At 36.0% G+C, this 19,786-nt stretch overlaps 1 protein-coding gene across 4 annotated transcripts; it reads right to left on the bottom strand.

The window, feature by feature from the left end:
• Nucleotides 1–14,738: 14,738 nt before the first annotated feature.
• On the bottom strand, nucleotides 14,739–19,388 carry LOC125251409. Of its 4 annotated transcripts, none has more exons than XR_007180995.1 (3): nucleotides 19,045–19,388; nucleotides 18,574–18,673; nucleotides 14,739–16,682 (listed from the first exon to the last, which is right to left on the bottom strand). XR_007180995.1 is itself a non-coding variant. In XM_048164410.1 (3 exons), the coding sequence occupies exons 1-3, from the start codon at nucleotides 19,143–19,145 to the stop codon at nucleotides 18,048–18,050; spliced, it is 648 nt and encodes a 215-aa protein (XP_048020367.1). In that variant the 5' UTR covers nucleotides 19,146–19,388; the 3' UTR covers nucleotides 17,369–18,047. The 4 variants fall into 4 exon arrangements, 1 of the variants encoding a protein (XP_048020367.1); XM_048164410.1 differs by lacking the exon at nucleotides 14,739–16,682 and adding an exon at nucleotides 17,369–18,494; XR_007180993.1 differs by having other exon boundaries at nucleotides 18,574–19,388.
• Between the last annotated feature and the right edge of the window lie 398 nt (nucleotides 19,389–19,786).

The following is a 19,786-nucleotide window of genomic DNA, read 5'->3' as shown; positions in this document are numbered from 1 at the left end:
TAGGCCTATATTATTCATTAAGTAATTTATTTTAATTTTAGCTGGATACTATTTGCACCTCAGTATTTTGTACATTATAAGTAGGCTATGCAATAATAACATATTGAGTGTAAATGATTATATTTATTAAATAATGATTGCCACCTTATGGGACAATAAAGCTTTCCCTACACCTACCAATAAACCTGATCGATAAACACGTGTTTATCGATCAGGTTTATTGGTAGGTGTAGAATCTTTTGCTATGCGTTTGGTACCCAGAAGCTACAACGATATATGACGCCACATTAAAGAGCGCCAAAACGGTATTTATTGCTTGAATTTCTTAATGAAATGGATAGAATTTAAAATCTGAGACTTTGTTCCATATCAAAAGCAACACAAAGCTTTAAGCCTATTACGATTTATTGGGTGGGAGGCGCAGCTATGTTTATTCGTCAACTGAAAACAGCATAGCCAAAATATCGACTGGGATTTACGAATCAATATCGGTCTTATGACTGTGACCAAAACAGCAAGGAGACATTTTAATTGTTTATTAATAAAGTAATGTTTTCTGAATCAGTGTCGGCGGCAAAGATGAAGTTGACATTGACTCTCCTCATCTCCTCATGGACGTGCTTAGAGAGAGAATGCACATTTCATTCGGTTTATTCTACATAAACAGAGTAGCCTATTTCTTTTCATTTTGAATGATTTCGTTTTCGTTAAAGTAGATATTTCATGCTTTCTATAGAGATATTTCTCATGTCTCTGAGGCAGCCTATACGCTGAGTTTCGGTTCATTCATGTAAGATGCGCTCCAGTTCGCGCGCCATTGATCGCGCCCGCGCTTCCATGTCATGATTATATTTTCTACTATATTTGCTTCTTATTTATTACACCCAGGCAATTGGTTGATGAAACATTGATTAAAATTAAGACTTTCACTTTAAAGAAAGGCTTTCTACAAAATAAAACTTCATGAAGTGATCAAAATCATGTCTGACACACTCATGTCTCCCGACATACTGCGCATCCTATGAGGCATCTTACTCATGCTCTTCACTTTTCATAATCAAATAGATGAATTTAAAACATAACATATTTTATTATATATACTATATACATATACTATTTAAACATAAATATGAAACCATGTTTTCTTTAATGGCTACCAACACGTAGCCTATAGTACAGTACAGATAAATTTCACGTGCGAATTACCAATTCAAATGTGAACAAAATATAAAAGCAATTATTATAATTAAAAGATGAAAATTAAAATGACGGGTAATAATAGATTATGACGGATTTTTTACGACCTTGTCCGTCAAAGTTACAGTCTAACGCAACCTCTGATATATATATATATATATATATATATATATGTATGTGTGTGTTGTTGAAACATTGATCAATATTAAGATATAATTTTTCCAAACCGAAAGAAAGGCTTTATTTTTTTAATTGAATCTATTAAAGTGCATTGGCCAATAAAAAAAGAAGAATATATATGCTACTGGTAAAAAAAGATATAGGCCTAGTGCCAGTAGTTATTACAGAACTGCCTGTAGGTCTAGGAATTGTCTATTGGAAGTTTGACAGAATTGATTATTCTATGATTGAACTGAAAAATGCTCACCGCGCTGCTAGAAATTGTAATTAAGAGCACACAAAGAACAGCTATAATGTCGGGAAATATGCAACAGGACGGAGACAATCCTTGTTTATTTGCTGTAACCGCAATAATGTGTTTATATTTATTTATTCAGCAGCATTGCTCGATGTAAGAGATAAATTAATTAATCAGGTTAAGAACAAAGCAAGGAAATGTATATGTAGCCTACATTACCGTTTTGTTCGTCAGAAACCTATAGGTATTATGCTCAAGGTTTGCATCAAGTGGGCGAAAATAAACTCGCTTGTGTAGGAAATTATTTTAATCAACAATAAACCCGACAAAGCCATTGCACACAACAATAAGAAGCCTATATTTAGCTGTTGCGTGTTAAAGCATGTGCCAGGTCGCCTGTTAAAAAGCATTATGAATAAAGCATTTCCTGTTGGTTAAGTTGTCAGCAACATACAGTTGTAGATATTTAAAAGACCAAACAGAATAATACAAAAACCGAAAAGGAGAGAGAGAGAGAGAGAGAGAGAGAGAGACCTCGAACTCCTGTCACGAAATAAAGAGTAGACTACTGACTCGTGAACAAACGATAGCTCTGTGGTTTTCACAAACAATAACGTACACAAAAGATTATAAAATAGTTTTACTTAGGCATATATGATTAAGGAAAAGGCACATACACACATGCCCAATGAAAAAATACAAATATCACACGATGAAAGTCCAAATATCAGTTGCAATAGCGTTAAAAGACAGGACTCTTGAGGTGGATCGACATTCTACTACACAGGTCTTACCGTCTTTTAATGGGGCTGGGCTGTGTAGTAAAAGGAGGGGCTGGTTTGAATATTATAGAAAACGTCGCTTTTTACGCCGTCTTTGACAGACTGAAGCGCCGTAACTGCCCAGCAAACACAAAACATTTTTACAACTTTTCACAACGTTGTATTTTGGTTGCAATTAGGTAATGTTGTAGTACAACGTTTTAAAAACGTTTTAAAAACGTTTTTTAAAATAAAAAAATAATGTAACCAAAATAAAACGTTTTAAAAACGTTGTGAAAATACCAAGCTGGTATGTTTTCTTTAAGTAGTCAAAAAAACGTTAATATCACGTTTGTCTACTACGAAAACGAAACTATACCAAATTGCAACTTTTGGGAGACGTTTTATTCAGGTGTTAAAATAACGTAATCTGCACGTTGGAATACGACGTTTAAAAAACGTCATGACAGTACCAAAATACAACCATGTCAAAACAAAGACTATGCTAGGGCCAAAACACATACATTCTGTTTTTTTTTTAAATTTTTTTTTTTATGTGTTGTGCAATAGCCTATAGCCTACTTTTATTTCTATACCACGTTGATAATTTCTGGTATATAAAACATATGTTTTCTTTAGTCAAAAAGAAAAAAAGAAAAGAAAAAGAAAACGTAAGTATTCTAAAGCTATATTATATTATATTAACCCCCCCCCCAATATTCAAATCCATCAGTTACAACCCCCCCAATATTTCAACATGAAAATCACAGTAGATCTATACTAAAATATGTATAATTCATTTATTTTGTAACAATAATTTTGTTTATAATCGAATATGTGTTTGTCATAATAAATTAGTAAAAAAAATACCCCCCCTCCATTGAACCGATTGGTAACGCCCAACCAATGCGCATCGCATTTTCACCAAAACAACGCCAGTGGCGCTCTACTGTTTGAATGAAAGAGAGCGGGTAGCACCAAAAAAGAAGAGAACCGCTGCCCAGCCGACTATATTAAACTTCTGTTCAAAGAGGGACGTTAAAAAGAATAAAGCATGTACTGAGAAGGAGGTATGAAAACATTGTAATAGTTAAGTACACTCCACATATATTTTAGCTAGCTAATCCATTGCAATTTAGCCATAACTATCAGTGTAACTGTAACCAATTACTAAAACAGCCATCTATTTTGTTACTTCATTTTTCAATAGTGTCTTATCAGTGACAAAAGTATTCAAATCGGTGTTTGTTTTCTTCCTTAATTAATCTGATTTTTGAATGAATTGGCTGAATGAACGATTTAAGTAGCTCACTCATTAAAACGTCGAATCGCTGCCACCTACTGGCGGTTTCAATATAACATAATTTATTTATTTTTAGAATCACTCCGTTATGTTAGAATTTGATGAATGGTTATATTCCATAAAGTTATGATAGATAGATAGATAGATAGATAGATAGATAGATAGATAGATAGATAGATAGATAGAAGAAATAAATTATCCAATAACGCTACACATAAAACAGATTTTTTTTTAATTAAAAAAAACACACAAAAAAACAGGCAGCATACCAACGCTCAACCCCCCCAATGTTGAAACCAAATCTACGCCCTTGACTCCATCAGTAGCCTATTGTTTTAACGCTGTAATGTAAACGATAGCTGCTTAACTTTTGACATGTTTAATTGGCGTGCGCATTTAACATTTCGAGTCGCGTGAGCAATCGGATTGGAGTCACCATGGAAACGGGGCGGCAACCAGGCGGCAACTCAACCAACTGACAAGTGTCAAGCAAGAGCACGACCGTCTGTCACTGTTATTTTCACTGCTTTCAGGTAAGTTTAGTGCCTAAAATTACACAAATAATACATACAACTGTTCTTGACACGTTCATACATGTAATTGACAAGCTTCTGTTGAATATTTTCTTCATAGAAAAGGTTTGTTGTCTTTGGAAAAAGATCGTTAGAATCTCAACCGTTAGGCTAACTTTAAGAGGTAGACTAACTTGACTTAAACTCTTATTTATGAAAGTTTGGGCTTTTAATCACATTTTATGTGTAGATTAGAGGTTTTGATAGTTTTGTAAATGATTTTCTGGCAATTTGTCAATGGATGATTAGAAAATATAACTTAAAAGTATGCGGTGTACTGTTAATCGGTGACGTCACTTATATGGAGCGTGAAAATGGGGTGAAACTAACGTTATTTCAAACATGTTTTGATATTTCATGGTAAATAAATATTGATTAAAATTGCACTGTGATTTCAGGAGCGTCAGATATATGAATAATTTATGTTTATTGCGTCCAAACATAATTAAGTGACATTGTATGAGGAATACTAAATAAGTAAAGCTACAAATGTAAATGCTGGCATCTTAAGACTTTTTTTTACACACACACACACACACACACACACACACACTCAGACAAACACACATAGCCTATATATATATATATATATATATATATATATATATATATATATATATATATATATATGTTCTGTATATTATTCTTTCTCATTTCTGCATTTCACCTCTATTCTATTTTTTTTTTATTATTTTTTTTATTTTAATAAACCTGACATTGAATACTACATTTTGTTGGCCCTATGACAACTTGTTTATGTTCCTAGATTCTTCCATGTTAAAGTTTGATCAAAAGTTTATCAATTATTCAAAAAATTCATCAAATATTTTTTGAGTCCTCTATGGCCATCTTGTTTAACTCTGCATTGAGGACACTTGGTATAGAGTTAGCAACCTACAGTAAGGTCCAACATAATTCAAAATGAGACAGATGATAATAAAAAAAGTACTGAGCATTGTGAATGTAAGAGCCTCACATTATATTAATAACAATCATTGTTGGTGTGTGAATTGCATTTCAGGGCAGTTTGTGAAGACGAGATGCTGTGACAACCTGGACAAAAGTCAGTTCCAGATCCACCTTCAACACCAGACTTCTCATATGGATTGCTGTATACTAGCATATTATTATTCGCTTCAGAATTGGGTGCATGCAGACAATTGTTTATAACATTCTTTCTTTCTGGTGTTGTGTCGAATTCTGTGACCTACCAAATCATATGACTATAGGCATTGCATTGACCTAATCTGACTAAACCTAACCCTAATCCTACCCTTTTGATAATTAACCATGGTTTTACTATAATAAAATCTTGTTGTTGTTTTTTTTGTTGTTGTTGTTTTTTTGACGTATTGATTACCATTTGTATAATCACACAAATACCATAGTTAAAACTGTTTTTCTAGCAGAACCATGGTTCATTTGTGGTAACCATGGAATTACTACAATGACTATATTTTTTTGCTTTTAATCATGGTAAAACCATGATAAATTTCCATAACCTACACCTTATAACCTACTAGGGTCACATAATTTAGTGGGTTACAGAATTCGGCATTATAACTGTTTGGATCAGCAATTAAAGGGTTAGTTCAACCAAAAATGAAAATAATATCATTAATTACTCACCCTTGTGTCAGTCTACACCCGTTAGACCTTCGTTGATCTTCGGAACACAAATTAAGATATTTTTGCTGAAATCTGATGGCTCAGTGAGGCCTCCATTGCCAGCAAGTTAAAGGATTAGTTCACTTTTTGAATGACAATGTCCTGATAATTTACTCACCCCCATGTCATCCAAGATGTTCATGTCTTTCTTTCTTTGGTCAAAAAGAAATGAAGGTTTTTGATGAAAACATTCCAGGATTATTCTCCTTATAGTGGACTTCAGTGGACTCCAGACGATTGAAGGTCAAAATTACAGTTTCAGTGCAACTTAAAAGGCTTTCAGTGATACCAGACAAGGAATAAGGGTCTTATCTAGCAAAACGATCAGCCATTTTTTTAAAAATACAACTGTATATGCTTTATAAACACAAATGATCGCCTTGCGAGTGCTTTCATGTTCCGTATTCTTCAAATGCTGTATATCCAATGCCTTCCCTATTCTACGTACGGAAAAAAACTGAACTGGTGCCGGGTTCGTTCCGTAAGTTGAATAGGGAAGGCGTAGGACATACAGCGTAAGCTTTTTGAAGCATACACAACACAGAAGCACTCGCAAGGCGATCATTTGTGTTTATAAATCATATACAGTTATTTTTTTTTTTTTTCGAAAATGACTGATCGTTTCACTAGATAAGATTCTTATTCCTCGTCTGGTATCATTTAAAGCCCTTTTAAGCTGCACTGAAACTGTAATTTTGACTTTCAACCATCTGGGATCCATTGAAGACCACTATAAGGAGAATAATCCTGGAATGTTTTCATCAAAAACCTTCATTTCTTTTCAACTGAAGAAAGAAAGACATGAACATCTTGGATGACATGGGGTGACTAAATTATCAGGACATTGTCATTCAGAAAGTGAACTAATCCTTTAATTTACACTTTCAGTGCCCAGAGAGGTACTAAAACGTTTAAAGCAGTACAGCGGGTCTACTAATATTAGTATTGGGTCTTAATATTGTAGAACAGCACAAGGGTGAGTAATAATATTGACATAATTTTCATTTTTGGGTTTACTATCTCATTAAGACAGCTCCTAGCTGCCACCTACTGGCATAACAATGTAACCTGCAATGAAAGCGCTGAAAAATCGAGAAATCGCTAACATAGTTTCTCAAAATCAGGTATTTATTGAACAATAAACTTCTTATTTAATATATATTATTTAAGTTCCGATGCCTATATATCTGTAATTTGTGTTGAAAAAAATCCTTAAAATATAAGCATTAGTTTTACTGCAAACAAGTGATTAAAATATAATTATTATAATCGCAATAAAATAATTTGTATCTATTTAAAATGAAATACTTTACAATTTACAAATTAAATGTTTTTTTCTTCTGTAAAAACATCTGTCCTCTGAAATTTCTTGGAATTTGTTAATGACCCCATATTTAAATTCGCCAGTCATTGCATAATTTTCATGTGTTTTATTTATTTACATATTTACCTTTTTTTTCATATCATGTTACTTTTTTTACATTTTGTGAATAAATATGAGTGACAAAATTTGTGTGTAGTATAAATTATTAGGCCTACATATATGTTAATGTAGGCTTATACAATGGACAACAACCAGAGGTCTGCTCTACAGGTAAGGTGGTGCAATGTAAAAAAAGTCCTGCTGAATATTCAGATTTACAGAAATGTTGTAAACTGACATAATAGCTTATGATGAATTATAAAGAAATATAAAATACACCACTTAATGTATTTATCTTACTATACATTTATGTTTTATATATTTGTTTTATATGGTTTTAGTCATTTTATCTGGAAAGATAACACTAAAGAAAACATTTTGATGGCAGCATATGAAGTACCAGTTTGGACGTGTTAAGTACGTTTTTAAAACGTTGCAAGGAGACATTCAGACGTGATAAAAACGTTATAAAGACGTTTCTGCAACGTTGTGAAAAAACGTATTTATAACGTTAAAAAAACCCGACATCTGTCGTATTAAATACGTCCGATTAAAACGTTATCACGACCTTTTCACAACGTGAAAAAAACGTTTTTACAACGTTATTGTGTTTGCTGGGTGACGGCGTAATATGGAACGCCAAACGGCGAAATGAACGGCGTTTTGGGTCGGATCAAAACCGCCGATATTAACGGCGTTTCTGCGGTGAAAACGCCGTCATTTACGGCGCTTGTACTACATAACGCCGTATTTTGCGCCGTCTTTTCGTCTAAAACGCCGCAAATAACGGCGTTTTCTGGACACCGGGCGTTTGGTTACTGGCGTATTTTGACCCATTTGGCGTTCCATACCCCTCCGTGCACACCGCGCCTCCATGAGAACGAGTGTTGGAAGCAAGTTCGCGAAAGGTTGGTATCTCGTGAAAACCTTTACACAATCACACATTAAAATGTGGTATAAAAATATTTTTAATTCTGAATATAATCTTGTTAGCGTGTTAATGTCGACCCGAGAAGCGATTGCTACTTTAGAAACTTAACTAGATGCAAGTTTGAGGTAAAATGCACTTGGGTTGTCGATGTCAAAACACTACTTAAGCTGTGATTCAAGTGAGGAATAATTGACGACGGGCCGTTGAATTATTAGAAAAATAATGCACACCTGAGGTGGTGATGCGGTCACGACTCGAAGCGGAGTCAATTATTCCGCTTATATAGCCCGTGAATTTATTTTTTTTTTGCCCTTTTTTTTAGGTCAGAGCAACTGCCCCTCAAAATTCCTGTGCACGTCCCTGAAATGAGGACTATTAGTTTTATATGGAATGACTATTCAGCATTCACAAGTATAGTTAATTTTGACTGACGTGACATAAGCAAATGATAATGTTATAAAACAGCAGAGAGTTGTATGAAAGCAATTGATGCATGTCCAAAAGCATTTGCAATTTGTTCGAAGGAATGAGAAACTGCTACTATGATGTGCACAAATGACTAAATGTTGTGGAGGTTGAACTAACTGTTGTGCAAATGTAAATAGTGATGTGAGAAATGCACCAAAGCGACTGAGAAAAACTGTAACATATATATATATATATATATATATATATATATATATATATATATATATATATATAATACTGGGGGTAATGATTCGGTGTTCTTTTTTAGGGTCACAGTTTCGATATGGTTCAGTGTATGAGGAATTAGACATTTTTTGTTATCAAATCTTTTACAGTTCCTGTACGAATAAAAACAGCATATAACACAACATAATTACATAACCACAGTAATGCAAAATTAATTTGTGTATGTAATGCAAAATTATTATTTTTTTTATTATTCCTTGTTGTATTTGTCTATGCTGCTTTTAGATTTTGGCCCCGATAATTGCTGCTTGCAAAACCATTCTTCACCCAACAGGATTGTATAACGTCTTCCATTTCAGCATTACCTTCCTTCCAAACAGCTCTGGCCCACATTGTTCTGTTCTTCTGCTGTATAGCATACAAACATAAACACAATCTGTGATGACTGCATAATTAATTAGAACAGGACACAGTTTCATAGTATATTTTAGGTGATCCAATAAAAAGTAATAAAAGAAGAGTTCAGATGCAAAACCCTCTAAAATCCACATTAAATTTTCTTCAAAGATTAAATTTTTTATGAAGCTAATACGTTCAGTTATTTCACTTTAATGCAAATGAGAAGAACCTTTATATAGTGGTTCAAAACAATGTAACATAACATAATATATAATATACACTATATTGCCAAAAGTATAGAGCTTGGCAACTGACGTCACTGTGCAGTGCATTCTGGGACGTAAACAAGAGGGCGCTGCCATATTGTGAGGCCAACATGAAAATATCTGTAAAACTATGTTGAAAAGGCAATTAAAAGAACGACATGTTCTATACAGAGACAAACTTCTACCGGACGCAAGAAAACGGTACCTGGAAAAGATGCCATTGATCGTAAATCTGGATCCGTATGAGGTGCCTGCAAGAGAATGTAGTCGAGACCCCCGACGATTTACCTCCTCTGACATTTCCAGATATTTTTGTATATTTAGTCTGTGGTGTGAGTGCTTATACCGAGGCTCAGTTTTGTAATTTTAAATCTATGGAAGCCCACGTTCAATTCACAAATGGCTGGGTCCATGACTTGGAAGCCTACAAACCACCGAGTTGTGAAAACACCGTCGTTCGTACAAAGGTGTGTATCATCTTACTTACCTACCTGTGATTAGTGAAACATGCATCTTTACACAATATTTAATCAGATTTATATAATATCCTCCTGACTACCAGCTATGGTGTTTTATGGACATTTTATGGACATTTATGGACGATTTCTCTGAGACATTACAGGAAGGATGTCCTGTACAGAGCATGTTCAGAGCTTTTCAGAGATAACAAATGATTGGATGTTTCACCATGACCACTCCCTCTCCTTGATCTTTAAAAATGAATGACATTAATTTAGTGATCAAGTGTAACACCCTTATGGAAATATGATAATATTTTGTAGTTACATCAGCATCTCAGGAAAATGTTGTGGGGCTTCAAATCAAAATATGACCTTCTGAAACAGGGCGTCGATTTCATACATGTCAAGTCCAATGTAGAGGACACCAGGAATTAAATCATGTTTATTACACATTTTGGGAGACACAACAAATGAATAGAGAAAACATTATATATCAAAATTCTTATTAAATATTAGATATTATTTTGAAAATCTTGCTAATTATTACTCTCATTATTGCACTTATTTGTTCATTCCACGTTGCCCCAAAAACACATTAATAAGCAAATTAGATACAGTTTATAAATGCATTGTATATAATGGAAAAACTTGTTTATGGCCATTTTACATGCATTTTGCATTAAGAAAAATGTTTTTAAAAATATCTTTCATAACATTGTTGAGAATCATCTTTAAAGATAATATAGTATAAAAAATGAAAACTGATTTGTGATTAAAACAAAAATCCCTTTCATGTCTAATCATGTCTTTTTATTTTTTTAAAAACAGGACTACAGAGGATATGACATAACATATGAATAAAATATAATTTTATAATTCATCCATTTTATCCTGGTAGTCAGGAGGATAATGTGTGTGTATATATATATATATATATATATATATATATATATATATAAAAATACACACACACACACACACACACACCTGTTCTTTTCATTTACTGTTGTTCTGTATGTACACAGGTTAAGCAATCACAGAGATTGAATGAGCCTCCCCTAAAGCCCTGGCTCATTGTGAGCAGTGCTGGGAAGGTGGAGTGTGCCCATTGTACCTGCATGGCAGGGGTAGCTGACACCTGTACCCATGTTGGTGCTCTCTTGTTAAATTTGCGGCACAAACACGGTCACTGATGTGCCAACATACTTGGTTTTGCCCAGTAACTTCAGCAAGATTCACCCAGAAGTGGGATATAGGATCGACTACACCTCCTCAGTTGAACAAAGGAAGACATTAGACCAGCAAATAAATACACAGTCCACAGCACCAGCCATAAGGAGTCAGGCACAGAAACGGAAAACACCTCCAGGTAAAACAAGTGGCCTCACAATATGGCGGTTTTGCCCATCAGCCATTGCGGCGCTAGAACCCTTATGTCACGCCCCCATACTCTATTGCAGAGCTTTCAGAGCCCAACCTTGAGTCTGTACAGTTGGTGAATGACCTGGATGGAAAAGTAACGCTTTGTTTGTGGTTGGTTTCTACAGGTGGGAGAGGTCTGCTGAAGGTCCGACTTGGTGGAAGCTTGAGCAGAATTGTGACGGTCAGCGGCTCGGACTGTGAGCTGAAAGAAGTGGTGATCGTCGACGGGACGGGCGAGATTAGCGTGATGTTGTGGGACAGCTTCGTCAGCCAGGCTGAGGGTGGAAAGTCATATTCTTTCAAGGAGCTGTCCACGAGAGAGAGAGAGAGACGGGAGCATCCGCCTATGTACTGGGTCGACAAGTGCCATCGAGCAGATAGACGATTTAGAAGTGCCAGAGGGAGGAGGAGGCGACGGATCAAAGGCGCTTTTCAGCGCCACGATAAAGGGCATCGACGTTACGATTCAGCGCAAGTGTGCCAGCTGCCAGTTCAAGCAGAGGGAGTTTGTGGAGAAGTCTCTAACGCACAGGTGCGAGAGATGCAACCTCAAGCAGTATGTTTAACGATGCAGAGGCCATAGAAGACCACTTTCTGCAGTCGGCACTTTTTGATATGAAGGTTAACGTGGATGGATTCAGTTAATCGAGCCTGCGGATGTGAGACATGCTTCTGGAGCAGATGAGCAGGAGACTGGCGATGCAGAAGAAAGCTCGGCACCAATGGCAGAAGAAGTTGACACACAGTTGGCAGAAGTTGACACTCTGGTGGCAGACCAAGTTGAAGCAGAGCTTGTTGAGGAAAGCGAGGTGTAGCTGACTGAGCGAGTTGAAGAGGAGTCCGCTGAGGGCTACTCTGAGGTTTAAGCAATTAATGTTCTGAGTTCAGGTTCGTTAAGAAGAGAGTGGTGTAAAATGCCTTTTTGCTAATGACTTTTCCCCCCCCTCGTTTCACTGCTTGTTATTGCTGTTTTTGTGTGTGTGTGTGTGTGTGTTCCTATGCTTTAATGTTCAATAAATATTTGGTGTTTTGATCTCTTATTTGCATTGTGTGCTTATTTCACTGTAGCCAATGTATCGTTAATCAGTGTGTATATAGAAGAACTTGTATAAAAAGAACAATATGCCTCAATTTGAATACAGCGTCCAAACTTGGGTTTGTGCTGAAAAGGGTCGTCATAATCAATCCAACGTAGATTTGGGCTTTGTGCCACACAAGTATTGTTTGTAAGATTTTATAAACGTTCTGATTTAATGTCCAATAAATATTTCGTTTTTATGTAATCCTATTTGAATTGTTAGCTTATTTAACTGGACTACAGGTGTTCGGAATGAAATTTAAATTAATTTATCATGGTGTACAAAATGAAGACGTTGAAACAAAAAGTAAATTATACCTAAATAACTTGTAATATTTGTTTTTTTTGGCTGCACGTGTTCGTATCTAGTGATAGGTTGAGTAAGGTGTGTCTATTACATTGATGATGAGTCCTTCAGGTGCGCTTGTAGAGAGAGGATAGTCAGTGGGGTGGTTTGACAACACTGGACTGTGACTGGAGCACTGATGGCAGGAAATAGCTCTGGTAGTGATCCGGAAATGGAAGATGAATCGTGTAGTGGGAGTACAGGAGGGAATGAATGGTGGAAAGTAATCAATCGGAAAAGAAAGAAAGCAAATAGTCAAGGATCATTTACAGACAGTGGAAAGGAGGAACACACGTGAGTAGGAAAAACATAGAAGAATTATAAAGTAATTCATGACAATAAATCCAATTAAACTGACAAAATCTCTGAATAAAGCGTTAGGAGAAATAAATGGTCCAAAGACTCTGAGAGATGGAAACTTAATCATGTGTAAGGATGAAAAAGACGAAACCCTGGGTTAGAGGAGTAATAACTGGAATTCTTACTGATGTGAATACTGATAAAATTAAAAGTTGCGTCGAAGGGGTAAAAGTAATTGGACAGCTGCAATATGTGAAAAACAAAGAAAGTATGGACAGTCTATCAGTTATGCTTCAGTTTGATGAGGAGAGTATAGGTGTGTTCGACTTCATGCGGCGCAGTGCATTCCGGTTAGCACTTTTGTCCGACTTGAGCTGGCGCTGAAGGCATGTGACTGTGACGTATGGTTTTAAAGTACCGCGAGAGTAGCCGGCTGGCTCAGCCCACGCAGTTCTGATGACGTCACGTGTTTACGATTGGCCAGACCATGATCACATGCTTTCACGTTTATTCTAATGCCTGTTTTATTGTTTTTTATTTAATATTTATAGTATTATTAATATAGTATTTGTTTATAGGTTTATTTTGCCCTTTTTTCTTCATACACATCCTTTACAATATTCAACAGCATAATCTAAAATAAATATTGTTTAATAATAAGTTAATGTCAACCTTACAAACGTTTTTTTATTGTGTGTGTGGGCAAAATAGTGTCTAATCCTACTCAACATTACACTCCTTAATTTGTTCATAGCTATGTGGATACTTATAGTTTATCTTTATAGTAAACAAACTGCTGACAACTTAGACTGCAATTTCGACATAATAACAGGAACACATTCTGGTCACTTTTATGGAGCTGATATATAAATCAGAATTGAAATCCATCAGAATTATTTTTCTTTATTTGAAAAAAAATTGTTTAATCTTAAATATGTTAAAAGACCTTATAAAGCCACCTGGGATTAAGTTTATTATTAGATTACTTAATCATGCTATAGCAGAAACACCCATGTAATTTATCAGCAAAATTTGTACACCCTGACTCTTGTGTTTATTTTATCTGTCTTCCAAAACTTATATATGTCTAAATATTTCAGCCTTCTACAGAAAAACACACCACTTACAAGTTGGTTTAAACATAAATAATAAAAACACCATGACAATCACTACTAATTGAAAGTTGGCTTGAAAGAGTATCTGCATTGATTGGTACCTATTAGTAATAAAAAAAACAGAACAGGTGTTGGCTGTGGCCCAATTGTTCCTTTGGATATATAAAGAACATGCATTGCCTTGTGCAACACCAAACAAAATGGATAATGAAATAATTCAAGCGAAGGACAGCACAGGTAATGTTGTTGCACTAACAGTGTCCAAGGAAATTGCTGAAAGGATGAAAAATGGTAAGTAAATGACAGAACTGTGAAATAATAAGTCACCAATTTTTTTTTTTGTCTTTTAATAATTCTTTTCTTCTCCAGATCAAAAGTTCCTTTCCTCTGTCATGGAGAAGGTAAAAGCCACAGAAATGAAACAAGGTATACTTTTACACAATTGTCTTTAATTAAAAGTTTGAGCTTTTGTCAATATTTTTGTAAGTGACAATGACCACATTTTAATGCTTTCTCTCCAAACAGCCCTCATCAGTGGCCCAGCTTCAATCCCAAAGGTCCCTCAACCTCCCACTCTGAAGCCACCGTCACCACCACCATCAACCAGCCAGTGCAATATAACTCAGTCCCTCCAGAAAAACGCAGATTTTTTTTGTGATTGTTGTGGGCAAAAATCCTTGATTTTGCGGCACGTTTTCTTAAAAAATGCAATGGAATATGCAGGATATTTTTGCAATTTTATGCAATGAAATTGCGGGAACTTGCAAAAACTGCGGTTTGATGAAAAAGAGAAAAAAAGGTGATTTCCCCAACACCCTGTTCTCACTAGGCTACTACCTTAATGTAAAGAGTTATTTCTTATTACTTCCTATGATAAGCAAGCATACTAAATCACAGAATATTTAAGTTCTCATTCTGTTTTATTTCAGACATTAATTAACACATGGCTCAAACTTACAAAACATTGAGTCAAACAAGTTCTGTAGCTTTACAAAAGGAATATTCAACAACTTCTGTAAAAATGAATAAATAAAATATAAAAAATAAATAAAATGTGTGCTTCCTGTTTTACAGAGGTAGCTATACAAAACAGACATCTTCTGTTAAATTAAGTGCTTCCAATGCACAAAGTGCAATCTCTTACTGCAACGTAAATTATTTTACTTACAACTGTAAGGTTTTGTGCTTATTTTTGTTGCAAATGAGAATGATTTGCGTGCTTCATCATGGTTTTACCTTGGTTTCACCACGGGGCTTGCAGATGATGTTCACGTCGCGTAATTACGTCATTTCATAAGGTTCCCATGGCAATAGGGGGAAAAATGGCGCTTTACTTGTGTGAAGTAAACGCAACATTTTTCAACTTTCTGCTAAGATATATGTGACTTTTTTGCAACGAAAATACAGGGATTATGAAATCATGCTAGCCCCGCATATTTTGCTTGCTGAAATCGGCAATTTATGCGGCGAAAGTGCGGCGTATTTGAAAAAATGCGACCCCCGCATAAATATGCGGACTTTGGCTGATTATGCGTTAAATCAGGCGATCGCATAATCCCGTTTTTCTGGAGGGACTGATAACTACCACCAGGCCCCCAGTTCCACTTACCCCCAGTGTCAGTGTCCCAGTGTCTGCCACTCTCCAAGCAAGTAAAGCCATTCAAAGGTCATCTACCTCCATCCAGTCAGACAGCCATGAATCACAACAAGGTATTGCATCCAAGATTGTAAGGAAGATAAATGTCAATGCTGTGAATAAATACTATTCAGATTGTTTTCGGTTGTTTATTTATTTTTTTATTCTGTCTCTTCCCTCAGAAATGACACACAATGACATTATTGCTACTGGACCTAACAAAAACTCATCAACAACTGTACTTCAGGAACAAACCGGCTTTCTATCAGAAACTTCGAACGGCATTCACACAGAAGGGGAACAACCTGTCAACAAAAGCTATCAAACATGTTGACAAACCTACAAAAGGGTGAAGGACAGACGACGTGCAACTGGGGAGGGGAAGAATGCCTGGGAGTACTATACAGAAAGTGTAAAACCATATTGTATTACTAAGTGACTGAAGATTAGAGATTCATTGTGCACTGCTTTTTTTTCCTACAGCTGGATGAGTTATTTGGCTCGTCAGGGATTGGCACTGCATCACCTGGTACAATTTACTCCATGCCGTTATTTTTGGAAGAGACGCAATCCTCTGTTTTGGAGGCATATGAAGCGCATGCAGAAAGGAGGACTGCTGTGCTCGAGACACTGGTGAGGCCTGACTTGGAGAGATAGCGGCAACTAAAGGAGAGGCGAAGGCGATCCTTTGAAAGAAAGATGTTGACCAGTATGGAAACCATTGTGGAAGAGCTAAAAAAATAAAAAATAAACATCAAGAGCAAATTATACACCTATTACAAAACCAACCTCAATAAAATGTTTTCAAAAATAAACTTTGCATTTTGACTTTCTTAAATGTCTACTACCTGTGTAAATGTTATTTCTTCACAGGTTCTCTTTTGTTGGACTTATTCCCATGTTACACAATTTTTAAAGACAAAAACTGTTCAAAAATTATACAGTACTGACTAATATACAGTACTGACTAAATGCTTACTCATTCCTTATATTTTTTCCCACCTTTCAAGTAGTAAACGCCTCAAAAGTGGCAGAATTGTAAATGGAAATTGTTGACAAAAACGGTTATATTTTAGGAGTTGTCACCCTTTAACTAATGTTCAAACTCATTCCCTGGGCATTTATATGACTTCTGGAGCGTCACGAAGGGAAGCTTGTTAGAGTATTGAAATTTCCTTCTATGCAGGGCTACATTTACATTTCGCAGATGCTTTTGTCCAAAGCAACTTACAAAGATTAGGAAACAAAAGCGATGTGTCATAGCGAGGCAATAGAACAAAACGTGCTTATAACAAGATTCAAGTTTTCACTATTTCTAAATGATACCTTTTTGAGAGAAAAGAGTTAGTGTAGGTTTGACAGGGCTCATATTAACTGATTTATGATTTGGTCCAAGTCTAATAAAAGTCTAACACAATTATATTTTTGTCTAGAAAAATAAATTAACCTTTTGACTAATAGTATACACTGTTCTTTTTATCATTACAATTATTTTTTTAATTTAAAATGGATGTGTAATGTTACACTGTTAACTTTACTCCACACTCCCAACTTGTCTTACAAGTGTATCTAAAATTCTACGTTAAATAATTGCAGTTAAAAAGACTAAATTGCCATAATCTTTTTTACCACCACTTAGACATGTTAAACAGAGCTAAATTTCTTTAGACAGTAAAGTCACTAAAGTCTCATACACATCTTTCATAACTCCAAGGGTATCTTTGTAGAAATTGTTTTCCTTACAAAATAAATGCATCAATTTGTTCTTTTTTTAATGTTAGATCTGGTTACAAATTATGTCTCTGTAAATGCTTGCAGTAGTGTTGTGGGGTTGCTGGGGAGGTGGTTCATCATCATCTTCCACAACAACTTGGTCACTTGGCTCTAAACAAATATTGTGTAAAATGCAGACCACACAAGCAGCATCGAGTTTCCTGTTAAAGTGCCTTTGCCTAGCTGTTAAGTGGCCATTGTCTCTGTAAGGCCTCATAAATTGAGGCAACAGAGGGTAGGCCGAATCCCCAATAATATGGAACAAGGGAATGAGGATCCTCTTCAAGAACCTGACCAACCTCTGTTAGGCGCAATGCCCTAGCCTCATGCCAACTCCCAGTGTGATCCACACTGATGTGAAAAAAAGCGCCGCTGACTGTCACAAAACCCAGTTAGAACAACAGAATAAAACTGTTTCCTGTTTAGATATGCTAAAGGATTACGACAATGGGGTCTCATTATTGGAATGTGACACCCATCCACTGCACATACAGTGTTGGGGAATCCTGCTGCATCAAACGCTAACTTTGATATCTGCAGCCATTGGCCTCTGGGCCAGGAAATGTGGTAGTTCATTTGAGTAATAAGGAGTGAACATCTCCTTGAGTTTTGTTTGGAAAGAGTGGATTTTGCCAAGTTAAATCTATCTGCCACCCCTCGATATGACTCCTGATTGGCCAATGTCCAAAGGCAGGCAAGAACACTGTTTGTGAGTGGCAGTTTAGTCTGTTGTAAATTCATGTAATAAGGACCAATGGTGGTAATGACATCCTGGACAGATAAGAAATAGGTTTAAGAAAACTTTCTAATAATTGAAATAGTTAAATGACTTTTATAGTTTAGTACACACCTCCACTTGATCTCTGGAAAGCCTGAAATGACCTTTAAATTCTGAAGGACTGTAGAGAGGCATAACATCTTCCACAAAATGCAGTATTTTTGGAACTATTCTAAATATCAGAAATAGAAATATATAATCAATAAATACATGTAGATTGAGACACATAGTAAAATTGAATATCAATGTTTTATGTTAAAACTGGGATTGTAGTCAAACAATAAAGAGTTAGGCGTGAAGTTAAATGTGTTCGGTTTTTAACACCCATTAAAAGTCTAACAGCAGAGTTTTTGACTTTTTAAAAAAATAAGAACTAAAGTTAGATATTTGGCTTATTCCTTTTTATAAGGATATACATAATTTTAATTAAGTTAATCGTATGATTAGGTTATGTCATTTTTATGTAGGCCTAGTATAATTTTTTTTTTTTACATTTTCTTTTGAAAAAAGAAATTACTGTATTGCATTAAACCTTTTACTAACCTTTGGTGATCGTTGTGCTCAATTTCATGCAACAATAATGGAATTTCTATCGCTTCTACTTCGTCTGCTATAAAGAAAACGAACACCACGTGATCTGCCATGTCTGAAGTAAACGCAGGAAACTACGGAAGCCAGGTTGTCCGACTTGATGGCTCCGTCTTCAGCTCCTCCCTCGACTGCAAGCGGCAAACCTCGCCGATCGGTCTGCGCAGCGCCGCATGAGCTCGAACACACCTCTTCATTTGAGTCCAGCTGTGTTTATACTGATTGAACTGGATTAGGAAAGCCACACACCTGTCTATATAAGACCTTACAGCTCACAGTGCATGTCAGAGCAAATGAGAATTATGAGGTCAAAGGAACTGCCTGAAGAGCTCAGAGACAGAATTGTGGCAAGGCACAGATCTGGCCAAGGTTACAAAAAAATGTCTGCTGCACTTAAGGTTCCTAAGAGCACAGTGGCCTCCATAATCCTTAAATGGAAGACGTTTGGGATGACCAGAACCCTTCCTAGAGCTGGCCGTCTGGCCAAAATGAGCTATCGGGGGAGAAGAGCCTTGGTGAGAGAGGTAAAGAAGAACCCAAAAATCACTGTGGCTGAGCTCCAGAGATGCAGTCGGGAGATGGGAGAAAGTTGTAGAAAGTCAACCATCACTGCAGCCCTCCACCAGTTGGGGCTTTATGGCAGAGTGGCCCGACGGAAGCCTCTCCTCAGTGCAAGACACATGAAAGCCCGCCTGAA

This window comes from Megalobrama amblycephala, linkage group LG17, assembly GCF_018812025.1.
Source record: "Megalobrama amblycephala isolate DHTTF-2021 linkage group LG17, ASM1881202v1, whole genome shotgun sequence".
Classification (NCBI taxonomy): Eukaryota; Metazoa; Chordata; class Actinopteri; order Cypriniformes; family Xenocyprididae; genus Megalobrama; species Megalobrama amblycephala.
Note: the sequence above shows the minus strand (reverse complement) of the source record. Positions and strands in the feature narration are given on the sequence as shown.

Excerpts from the sequence above, each read along its gene's own strand:
- LOC125251409 (XM_048164410.1), bottom strand. The coding sequence starts at position 19,145 with ATGGCAGATCACGTGGTGTTCGTTTTCTTTATAGCAGACGAAGTAGAA. Across the intron at positions 18,674-19,044 it reads GAGCACAACGATCACCAAAG|AATAGTTCCAAAAATACTGC; the intron begins GTTAGTAAAAGG and ends TCTGATATTTAG. Across the intron at positions 18,495-18,573 it reads TTTCCAGAGATCAAGTGGAG|GATGTCATTACCACCATTGG; the intron begins GTGTGTACTAAA and ends TTATCTGTCCAG.